Source organism: Rhincodon typus, chromosome 17, assembly GCF_021869965.1.
Source record: "Rhincodon typus isolate 14 chromosome 17, sRhiTyp1.1, whole genome shotgun sequence".
Taxonomy (NCBI): Eukaryota; Metazoa; Chordata; class Chondrichthyes; order Orectolobiformes; family Rhincodontidae; genus Rhincodon; species Rhincodon typus.
Window position 1 is genome coordinate 43,375,001 of NC_063348.1, and position 12,291 is coordinate 43,387,291.

The window sequence follows — 12,291 nt, forward strand, 5'->3', positions numbered from 1 at the left end:
CTCAGATTCTCCAGCATCGGCAGTTCCTACTATCTCTTTCCTGAAAATAGACTTTTAGATTCACAAAGTAGATTTTTAGATCTACCGGGATAGGGTTATGAAGTTTTAAATGTTCCCCACAATACTTTTCAACAACTGCATCTTATATTGTGTAATAGATATTAGTTTGAATGACCAGAAACAATGTCAAAAGTGAAAGTGTCAAAGTCAATGTTCAAAAAATAATCAGAATTGCGATAATCTCCGAGGGAATGAATTCAACGTTACAATTCCTCACATTCTGGATTCAGGTTTCAAACAGATAGCAGGAAGAAATTATAGAACAGGATGCAGGCACCTTCCAAAAGGGAGGGAGACAAAGTCATTCACAATTCTTTCCTCATGCCTTCTCAATACATCAATAGAAAGAGTACAGGTAAGGAGACATGTTTCCTGTCAGCATCCATCCAGAGAGTGGCTTTATATCCAAAGCTAGCAGCGCACCACCATCTCCTCAAAGAGGACTAGGGACGGGCAATAAAATTCCTGCCCAGCCAGCGATGAGCACGCCCCACAAGTGAATTTTTTTAAAAAAGTACCCAAATAAAGTAAGGAAGCAAATTTCAAATGGGGGCCCTTCTGGAAATAAAAGGCAAGGATTCAGAGGAAAACATCGCTGAAATAAACATTTCACTGCCTGAAGGATTTTTTTCAAAAGGGAGAATGTGTACTCTGGAAAAATGTTACAAATACAAACATCAACAGATTGGCAGTGAAAAATCAATGAACTCACTTAGCTCCGAAATGCTACCAACACACGTTGCCAGTAGGGACTGCTCCAGGGTTCGAAGCTCCAGTTGAGCGTATGCGTCAGCACGTCCATCTTTTGTCAACAATCCGTTGTTATATAAACTGAAGTGGGCAGGCAGGGAAAGCACACCTACAAAACAGTGGAGCATCAGGTCAGTAACACGTCCATGCACTCACCTGTAAATATCCACCTCCTCGTTGCATTCCTTTGTGATGTGAATTATAGTCTGAATTCCCCTTTAGAATGAATCTCTTTCTATTTACAATGACTTTGCTTGCCTTACCAGGCAGTTCTGCCTGCACCAATGCCTGTGGTTGACACGAAGATATTTAGTAACTCGGTGATCTCATGTTGACACCTCTTGTTTATCATAAACTCCTTATCAAACTGGCACAAGTTCAAATGTCATTTGTAGTGTTCATCTCGCAAAGTGCATACAACTCCCTGTTCTTCCAGGTCACCAATAAGCAATATCATTTCTACTTGTCTTAATTAAAAAGATTCTCAAAGATTTTGACTGCCATATAAAATAACAGCTACAAAAATTATTTGAAGTAGTGCTTAATAACATTATGTAATGCCTGCTTATTCGGTATTTGGTTTGTGAATGTTATGTTTTGTCAGCCGTGGAGTATTTTCATCAAGTGATCTTCTCCAAGTACTTTCTTCTTTCATCTCCCTCAGAGAACCTACACAACCTGAAGGAAATGTCAGTCAGATTTACCAAACAGGAGGCTGTAAACTGTATAAAAGTTTGGCATTTTCACTGGCCTCCAAATATGGTGCCTTTGCCTGATCAGCTGGTAGCACAAAATGGACCGTGGTTCCGTCTAACAGGAACGTGAGCCACTTTGTACCACAGGGTGCTGAACTGTGACGTTGGCAACCGCTATCTCAGATAAGTGGATTCCATAGTAACATGTGCGTTTTGGAGTTTAGATCCCATACAGGCCAGCTGCTGAGATAATGAAAGCCACAGAAGCCAGTGTGCATACTGAAAATGTGCTGTTAAGAATCAGCTGTGATGTCAACTAATTTAAAACAAACTGATGGGAGACTAAATCTTGACATACAAGCCAATCATAGCCTTTTTTTAAAATTTTCTTCATAATTCACTAACCTTTCCATAAGGTTTTATGCCCTTTTATTGAAGATGTTCCTTTGCCCTGGACCATTACTGGTATCAGGCACAATCGAGAGACATCTGGAAGACCATGATATAGGAGCAGAATTCTGCCCATTGAATTACAGAGCTGACTCGATCATGGCTGACGTCCTTCTCAACCCCATTCTCCTGCCTTTCCCTACATAACCCTTGATCCCTTTACAGATCAGAAACCTATCCACCTCGGTCTTAAATACACTCAATAATTTGGCCTCCACAGCATTCTGTAGCACCGAGTTCCACAGATTCCCCATCCTCTGGCTGAAGAAATTCCTTGTCTCAGTTCTAAAGGCCATCCCTTCATTCTGAGACTGTGTTCTCAGGTCCTAGTGATGGAAACATCTTCCCCACATTCACTCCATTCAGGCCTCTCAGTATTTTGTAAGTTTAAATCAGATCCCACCCCCCCTCATCATTCTATATTCCATTCAGTAAAGATCCAGAGTCCTCAACCAATCTTCATACAACAATCTCTTCATCACTGGGATCATTCTTGTGAATTTCTTCTGAGCCTCTTCCAATACCAGCACATCCATCCTTACATAAGCGCCCAAAACTGCTCATAATATTCCAAATGCAGTCTGACCAGAGACTTAGTTAGCCTCTGCAGTTCATTTCTGTTCTTATATTACAGCCTTCTTGAATGAATGCCAACATTGCATTTGCCTTTCTAACTGCTAACTGAATCTGCATGTTAAGAGCAATCTGAACTAGGACTCCCAGGTCCCCTTGTGTTTCAGATTTTTGAAGCCTTTCCCTGTTTAGAAAATAGTCTATGCCTCTTTTCTTCCTACCAAAGCGCTAAATCTCACGCTTTCCCACATGGTATTCCAACTGCTATTTCTTTGCCCACAGTCCTAACCTGTCCAAATACTTCTGGAGCCTCCCCATTTCCTAAACACTAACCTGCCCCTCCACCTATCTTTGTGTCATCTACAAACTTAGCAAACAATGCCCTCAGTTCCTTCATCCAGATCACTAATGTTTAATGTGAATCATTGTGGTCTCAATTGGGCAGGACTCCAATATCCACCTGCTGCCATCCTGACAAGACCCCTTTATCCCCATTCTCTGCCTTCTGCCAGTCAGCCAATCCTCTATCCATGCTCCTAACACCACGGTTCTTATCATATTTAGCAGTTTCCTGTGCTGCATCTTGTCACAGGCCTTCTGGAAATCCAAATAGATCATATCCATTGGCTCTCTTTGCTTGTTACCTACTCAGAGAATTCTAATTGATTTGTCAGGCATGACCTCCCCTTGATGAAGCCATGCTGAGTCAGCACTATTTTATCACACACTTCCAAGTACTCCATAATCTCATCCTTAATAGTGGACTCTAACATCTTATCAGCAAGAGAGGTCAGGCTAACCAGCCTATAGTTTCCTGTCTTCTTCCTCCCTCCCTTCTTAAACAGGGGTGTTACATCAGCCATTTTCCATGCTTCTGAGACCCTTCCTGACTCCAATAATTCCTGAAATGTCATCTCCAGTGCCTCCACAATACCCTCAGCTATCTCCTTCAGAATTCTTCAGTGTAGTCCATCTGGTCCAGGATATTTGTCCATCTGGTCCAGGATATTTATCCACCTGCAGACCTTTCAGTTTCCCCATCACCTTTTCCTTAGTAATGGCACAACAATCATCTCTACTTCCGACTCTCGAAGTTCTGGTGTGCTGCTGGCTGTGAAAACAGATACAAAGTATCTCTGCCATTTCTGCCCTCCCCCACTTCTGAAGAAGGGTCCAGACTCAAAACGTCAGCTTTCCTGCTCCTCTGATGCTGCCTGGCCTGCTGTGTTCATCCAGCTCTACACCTTATCTCAGACTCCAGCATCGGCAGTTCCTACTATCTCTGCCATTTCTTTGTTCTCATTACTACTGCTCCAGCCTCATTTTCCAGTGGTCCAATGTCCACTCTTGCCCCTCTCTTAGCTTTTATGTATCTGAAACAAAATTCTTGCAATCTTCTTTTATATTACTGGCTAGCTTACCCTCATATATCATCCCCCTCCTTATTGCTTTATTCTTTGAAATCTAGCAGAAGATAAAGTCCTCGCAATCCTGTGGCTTCTCACTAATCTTCACCACATTGTATGCTTTTTCTTTTGCTTTTATGCTGTCCCTGACTTCCCTTGTCTGCTACGATTGCATCTTAGTATGCATCTTCTTCCTTGAGTTGACTTTCTGCTGTACCTCTGAATTACCCCCAGAAACCCCTGCCATTGCTGCTCCATTGTCTTCCCTGCTAGGCTCCCCTTCCAATCTACTCTGGCCAGCTTCTCAGTCATGTGTTTGTGGTTACCTTTATTCAATTGTAACACCATTACAAAAGGAAACCAGAATGTCTGATAGATTTTGATTAGCACAGGAGGAGTGACAGATATTCTGTGCTTATCTACTAGGAACCTCCTCAATACAGGGATGGATAGGGTCTTGATCAGTAAGGGGATCAAGGGTTACAGGGAAAAGTCAGGGGAAGGGTTTGAGAGACATATCAGCTATGATCCAATAGTAGATTGATGGGCTGAATGGTCTAATTCAGCTCTTATATCTTACGGTCTAAGCAAGAAGCAGTAGACATTTTTGCACCAATCAAATCTGTGAATATCTCATGAACCATGAGGCTGATGTTTCCAATCAGGCTCTGTTCTGCTCTGAGTGGCATTGTGCAAGTGCAATGAACAACCAGGCTATCCTCACTGACTGGCATTTGTACCCGTGCGATCACAATTGCAACTTCTGGCACACCAAGTGTTCATGAACAATTGTTTTCACAGGATACAAGTCAGCAACTGCAGACAGCACTGTTGTCTCCTGCTACAAGGTCAAATGAGGCTAACATAACCACAGGTTGGGGAATCCAGGGACAGCAATGATCCACGCTATAGCTTGAAATGTGGTTTCATATCTCTGCAATTATGCTCCATTACGAAACCAGGGAATGCTGCTGTACGATGGCGCACTTAGTTTTGCCTCGGTGTTGCTTTACAAATATGGTTCAAACCGTTAATCTGTGATAATACTTACTTATGGAGACACTTGATATTCAAGTACTAAAATTTATTATTTAGACAGATCTCTAGTTGCTTTGGGGCAATTACATGCATTACGGCCTTTGAGAAATCCAACGTTTCTGACATGTAACCTCCATTTAAGAGTTAATAAGACACCATGTTCATTTCAGCTGCTGAGTAAAAGCTGTGCAGGCACTATTTTTGCATTAATTACCTTTCCTGTCCACTGCTGAACACTAGTTAATCTGACTTTGAAATAACTTGTACTATTAGGACTGCTTTGTCCGTTCAAACCAGAACAGAAATGACATCTAGTCTGGTGAGAAAGTAACGAGGCAAGTGAAATCAAAAGCTTGAATGTACAGGAAAAGTCAAAATTATTAGTGAAATTTTTAAAAAAGGGTAAACTTGTCTGCTGCTGCATCTTTTTGTTCCTCCTTGATGTGCTTTTTTAAAAAGACTGCTAAAAACTCCAAACCTATCTGTTTTAGAATGCTTATCTACATGTTACAGCCAGCCAGAGGCTGTGGTTTTTCAGTGTGTAAATCTAAAGATGGTCGTGGTAAAACTTATGGAGACCCTTTTAATAAGAGCATAAATATGGTGCATCATAACTATTAAATTCACAGTATTATTTTAATCTGACAGTTTCAAGAACTGGAAATCAATGCAGCAATCATTTCTGTGTGATTGAGGTTTTTGGTAGACTCATTTGTAACAAATTATTAAATACAGCTGAAAAGACCTTAGAAGTTCAGTTTACCAATAAAGAGATGTATGGAGAACAAGAGTGGCTTTTCATGAACTTATCCAGAATAATTAGTGATGTCGGAGCTTTATAAATGGAATGCAAGACTGTAAACCGGAAAAACTTAATGTCAAACATGTGGGAATTAGTTATCATTAAAGGGAGACGAGTTACAGCTGCAGCGTGGATGGGAGCAGAGCGAGCGCGGGCCGAGTCCCGGAGCGGGGAGCAGAGCGAGCGCGGGCTGAGCCCCGGAGCGGGGAGCAGAGCGAGCGCGGGCCGAGCCCCGGAGCGGGGAGCAGACCAAACACGAGCCAGAGCCAGAGCAGCAGCAGAGCGAGTCCTGGAAGCGTGTAGAGGTAGTGTGGCCTCGCGTTCTGAAGCCAGTGGGCATGGATTCATGTTTAAAAAGGACTAGAACTTAAGTACTTAACAGTCACTTTTTATCATCATTCTGGACTTTTTCCACTCTATTACCATGCTAACCTATTTTTTTTTTTACCGTGACAACACTTAAGTATCTGTACCTAAGATGGCACCGAGAGGCGACAAACTTTTCACTGCATTCCCTCGAGTGTACATACAATAAAGGCTATTCTATTGTAAGTGAAATTTTAACCAGAAGTGAAAACATCTAAGTAGTTATCAACTCTACGGTTTTACATTGAGGCAACAGGTAAATTGTCGTAATCCAATCAGCAATCATTACATTTTATTCAATAGATAGGTTAAGTGTGAACGGGATAACAAATATAATTGCTAAATAAATGAACATTCCATGAGCAAAATATTAGTTTTGTACATAATGGCCTTTAACATGACAGTCATCAATGACTCATCAAGTACAGGGAACAATATTCTGCTTATGCCTGTCCAGTGTAGTCGGTGAAAGTGAATATGTTTGAAGGGTTGCAGATCATCTTATATTAAAAAAAATTCAACATTTCTCTGTTCTATAATGCTGCTAATGCACTAACTGTACTGTCAAGACTCAGACATAAATAGAACGGACGCTGGAAGGTTGGACAATTCAATAATGTCAGCTACTGTTTCTTAAAATACAGCCTGCTGAGGACTTGTGTCAAACAACTGCATGTCATTTTCTGGTTTGTGCCATTGTTTTACCAGTGCACCTGTTAACGCCTTTTCCAAGTTGTTCCCATGCTGGAGTCAGCCTAAAGTTGGGACCCATGAGAAACTGGATGGCAAAACCGCTCTCAGTTCTGGAGGAGGAAGAGGGAGATCAGAGGAGAGATGAATTAAGGATTATCTATTCTCATTAATAGTACATTCTTTCTCCTCCAACTTCCTTAACCTGTATCATAGGAAGAGAACTATCAGGATATATCACAACATCAGTCACGAGGAAGGTTTTCCAATCCTCATTCGATGTTAAGCGCATGTATGCTCCACCTCGAGTGCTTTCTATTAATTAAAGTAAATGTCATATTTCTTTTATTTTGTGAGCGTGCACTGCTTCCAAGTGTTTTCCCAGTGAGAGTGAGAATGAGGTGGATGTCTGTTGTGTACCAGTACGGAGGTGGTCATCCTGCATGCTCCTCCCAAGGTATGCAACCCTTCATGAGCTGGGTCACTATACAGTCCTGCATATACCACAACTACTCATGTAGTGGCTGTTTGCACTGATAAGAGAACAAACAAAAGGGTTGAGATAACACAGTGTGGAGATGGAGGAACACAGCAGGCCAGGCAGCATCAGAGAGAGCAGGAAAGTTGACTTTTTGGGTCAGGACCCAATGGTTGCATTTGTAAAGCATTTTTCATGTCCAAGGGTAAATGAAATATTTTGAAGTCTACAAGGACAGGGCTTGCACAATTAATGGTAGGGCTCTGAGTAGTGTTGTAGAACAGAGAGAGACCTAGAGGTTCCGGTACATAATTCCTTGAAATTTGAATCATAGGTAGACAGGGTGGTTAAGGTGGCATTTGGCACATTTGCCTTCATTGCTCAGGCCATTGAGTGTAGGAGTTGGGATGTTATATTGACATTGTACAGGGCATTGGTGAGGCCTCTTCTGGAGTACTGTGCGCAGTTCTGGTCGGCCTGTTATAGGAAGGATACTATTAAACTGGAGAGGGTTCAGAAAAGATTTACCAGGATGTTGCTGGGAATGGAGGGTTTGAGATTTAAAAAATAGACTGGAAAGGCTGGAACCTTTTTCCACTGGAACATAGGAAGTTGAGGGATAACGTTACTGAGATTTATAAAATCATGAAGGGCATAGATAAGGTAAATGACAAGGGTCTTTTCTCTAGGTTGGGGGGGGCTTCAAAACTAGGGGGCATATTTTTAAGGTGAAAGGAGAAAGATTTAAAAAGGACATTGGGGCAACTTTCTTTTAAAGACACAATGGTTCATATGTGGAATGAACTGCCAGATAAAGTGGTGGATGCAGGTACAGTGAGAATATTTAAAGGATATTTGGATAAGTTCATGAATAGGAAAGATTTGGAGGGGTATGGGCCAAGCACAGACAGGTGGGACTAGTTCAGTTTGGGAACATGGTGGGCATGGACTGGTTGGACCGAAGGGTCTGTTTCTATGCTTTATGACTCAATGATAACGCAGCTGTTGATACTGTACTTCTAGTTAATAATACATTTGCAGTCCATGTCGCGGGGGTGACTGCCTTTCATCTCCCTGAAAGATAACCTCATCCACATCACCTCAGGCATTGATGCTGAGCACTCTCTCAGAAAAGCCAATCTCTGCAAGGGCAGCAGATGGCTAAGCAGCTGCAAAATTAGTGACACTTTGATATCTGGTTCTTTAAAAGGGGACAGCCTGTTTTGGGGTAGTGTTGTCACACTATTCAAGATGTCATCTTTCAGGTAAAATTTAAAAATGAAGCCTCTTCTGTCTGCTCAGGTGCCACTATTTGACAAAGAATGAGCAGATTACCAGATCACAATTTCATTGCTGTTTGTGGGAACTTGCTGTGCACAACTTGGATTCGAGAACAGGCCACAGCTGACAGGGATCCATTAACGTGGTCATAATGCAGTTTTTGCGAAAAACAAAGTAAAGGTGACACAGTGCATTGTGGTTGTGTGGGTCATGTGTAGCCTCATGGACAGTATCACAACAAACAGATCTGAGAAAAGGCCTGTTCTTTTTGGGTAGAGAGCAAGCCAAATACAACATCCAGGTTACAACCCTCTGCAAATCCTGTCTATGTTAGGAAGAAGAAATCAGCAGAAAGAAATCAGTGGAGGTTACTCATTGTTTCAAAATGGCTATGGAAAAGAAGAATGGCACAAACTGATGTGAACTTTGTTGTCATGAACCATCTCATCTCTAAGTTGGCTTGCTATCCCAAGGAAGTTACTGAGCATCTGATGTTGCTTAAACTGCCCCTGCACAGCAACAAGCAAATAATTCTCAACATGCGTGTGCCCCTACCCCAATTAAGTCAAGGAAAAATATGACAACTCCACTCCTTGATTTCCTGCTGTACCTAAGTGAGAAAGAAAAACAAATCTTGATGCCTTTGATACAGGAGTTGGCGCAGGTCACCAGGTGTGGGAAGGGGACATTGGAAAAAAGATCATGACTGATAGCTGTATCAGCAATAGTCCGTTGGTGCTGAAGATATGGACTGAACATGAGCCTTAAATCACCAACACAGTTTATCGCCTCTTGAACTGCAACAAGGTATCTTGGATACAACCCTTGTTAATGCACTGCATCTAATCAACTTATCATTTCAAATAAAGCACCAAGTCAGGAGAACAAGTGAGGTGTAATGGAATATTCCCCACTTGCCTGCATGAGGGCAGTGCCAACAAAACAAGATGCTTGACACCATCCAGGACATAGCAGTCCATTTAACTGGTACCACATCCAAAATCTGCTTCTCCACCATCATCATACAGTAACAGAAGTGTGTACTACCTACAAGATGCACTGCAGAATTCCATCAGGCTCCTTGGACCACACCTTCCAAATCCATGGGCACCATCACCTAAAAGGTGAAGAGCAGCAAATGCAAGACAACACCACTACCAAATGAAAATTCCTCTTTAAGCCAATCACCATCCTGACTTGTAATTATATCGCTATTCCCTTAGCATTGCAGTATCGCAAAATCCTGGAACACCTTCCACTGTGGGTGTACCTACACCATACGGACTGCAATAGTTTAAGAAGGCAGCCCAGCACCACCATCATTTTAGCGAAAAAGCATGTCTCTTTTCAGTCCTAAAGAGACCTCATCTCATCTTAATTCTAGGTGCTGCAGTGGAGGGAAATATCCCTACAAGCTCCTAAGGAGTTTCAAATGTTTCAAATAAGTCAAGTGAGGCATCTTACCTAGCAGAAGCTACCTGTTTCAAGCTGTTACAATGCAATAGCAACTGGAGTGGTGTCTGCCACTAACACAATGTGCCATCAAGCCAGAGAGATGTTCTGATTATCATACAAATGACTTGCATGGTATATAAATTTCAGCGCCAGTGTGATGTCAGATATGTAAGCTCCACATACCAAAGACTGGAGGATCATATTAAACAGCATTTTCCTTTCCTATCCTAGGCCCCAAGATTAAGCAGATGTTAATGTTAATGTTCCACATTAAGCAGATGTTCACCTGCACATCTGCTAATGTGGTATATTGTATCCGCTGTTCCTGACGTGGCCTCCTCTACATCGGGGAAACCAAGCGGAGGCTTGGAGACCGCTTTGTGGAACACCTACGTTCAGTTCGCAACAAACGACTGCACCTCCCAGTTGTGAACCACTTCAACTCCCCCTCCCACTCTTTGGACAACATGTCCATCCTGGGCCTCCTCCAGTGCCACAACGATGCCACCCAAAGGCTGCAGGAACAGCACCTCATATTTCGCTTGGGAACTCTGCAGCCCAATGGTCTCAATGTGGACTTCACAAGCTTCAAAATCTCCCCGCCCCCGACCTCATCCCAAAACCAGCCCAGCTCGTCCCCCGCCTCCTTGACCTGTCCGTCTTTTCTCCCACCTATCCGTTCCGCCCACCTCAACCCCCACCCCCACCTCTTACCTACCAGCCTCATCCCCGCCTCCTCGACCTGTCCGTCTTCCCTTGACTGACCAACCCCCATCCTAACTCCCTACCTACACTCACCCTTACCTCTCCATCCCTGTCTTCTTGACCTGTCTGTCTCCTCTCCACCTATCTAATCCTTTATCCACCTTCTATCATCACCTCCCCCCGTTTCTCTATTTATTTCAGAGTCCCCTTCCCCTCCCCCATTTCTGAAGAAGGGTCCAGATCCGAAACGTCAGCCTTCCGGCACCTCTGATGCTGCCTGGCCTGCTGTGTTCATCCAGCTCTACACCTTGTTATCTCAGCATTTTCCTTTGGTTGTTTGAAACACACGTGGACTGACTACACCTCACCAACCAGAGCTTCCAAAACTCTCAACGCAGTGCAAACATTAGGTGTGATCATGTGATTAGACAACAGAATGTATAAACAATTATGTTAACAACTAAGTTAGGATTGTCAGTGGGCCTCAATGTGGCACACTCATGTGCTAAAAGCTATATATATTTATACACAGAGCCTAGTTTTTTGAAGACAGAAAGAATGTATGCACATAGTGTTTATTTCAACTCAACAAAATAGGTGATAGACATTCTCAAGTTCTTTTCTCAGGATCAAACTGCCTGGTTTAAATTTTAAAAAAAGACTGGTATTTAACAGTCAACAATAACCAGTGCAACACCTCTACCAGTCAATCACTTATCAAACAATCAACACTTTTCACTCATACAGTGTAGATGTTGTTTTCCCTTCACATTCTTCTGAATTGTCCTGATTAGTGTAAGATAAAAAAACTTCAATGAATGTGTCTTCTTTCAGCAATACTCAAATTATGTACTACCAAATGACATTTCTAAAATTTCTTTTAAGCAATTACTTTTTTTAAAAAAATAATATTAACTAATCTAGTTCAGGTTATAGGTAGATTAGATTAAGCTTTTTTTATTCACTTACGGAACAAGGGCATTACTAGCTAGGCCAGCATTTATTGGCCATCCCTAATTACCCAGTGGGCAGTAAAGAGTCAATCACATTGCAGTGAGTTTGGAACCACTTATGGGCCAGACCAGGTAAGGATGGCAGTTTCCTTCCCTAAAGGACATTAGTGAACCAGATGAGTTTTTCTGACAAGCAGTTTCATGGTCAACTTTAGAGCCTTAATTCCAGATATTTTTTTATGTTGAATTCAAATTCCACCATCTGCCACGGTGGGATTCAAACCCAGGTCCCCAGAATATTACCTGCGTCTCTGCATTAACAGTCCAGCAATAATACCACTCGGCCATCCCCTCCCCACATTGTCATTTTAATAAGATTCCAGATACACTTTTAATCCATACCAGACAGGAAGCAGCTTAGAGATAAAGAAACAAAGATGCAACATGAACAGATGAACTCAGTGGGTATTTACTGTATTGGCTTTTTATTACTCAGCCAAATATTTAATTCTATTAAAGATAATGAAAAATCAAGGGAGGTCAGAACGGGTGCTTGATTTGTTACTGCCTGTTTTGTACAAAAGCTTGA

The 12,291-nt window shown here is 42.2% G+C and overlaps 1 protein-coding gene across 1 annotated transcript in view; it reads right to left on the reverse strand.

Annotated features, from left to right (window-relative positions):
* abtb2b (ankyrin repeat and BTB (POZ) domain containing 2b) overlaps positions 1-12,291 on the reverse strand; it is a 193,470-nt gene that overhangs the window by 57,407 nt on the left and 123,772 nt on the right. The window contains exon 3 of the mRNA XM_048607357.1: positions 773-919. Within this exon, the coding sequence (XP_048463314.1) occupies positions 773-919 (147 nt within the window). The remainder of the gene's footprint in view (positions 1-772; positions 920-12,291) is intronic.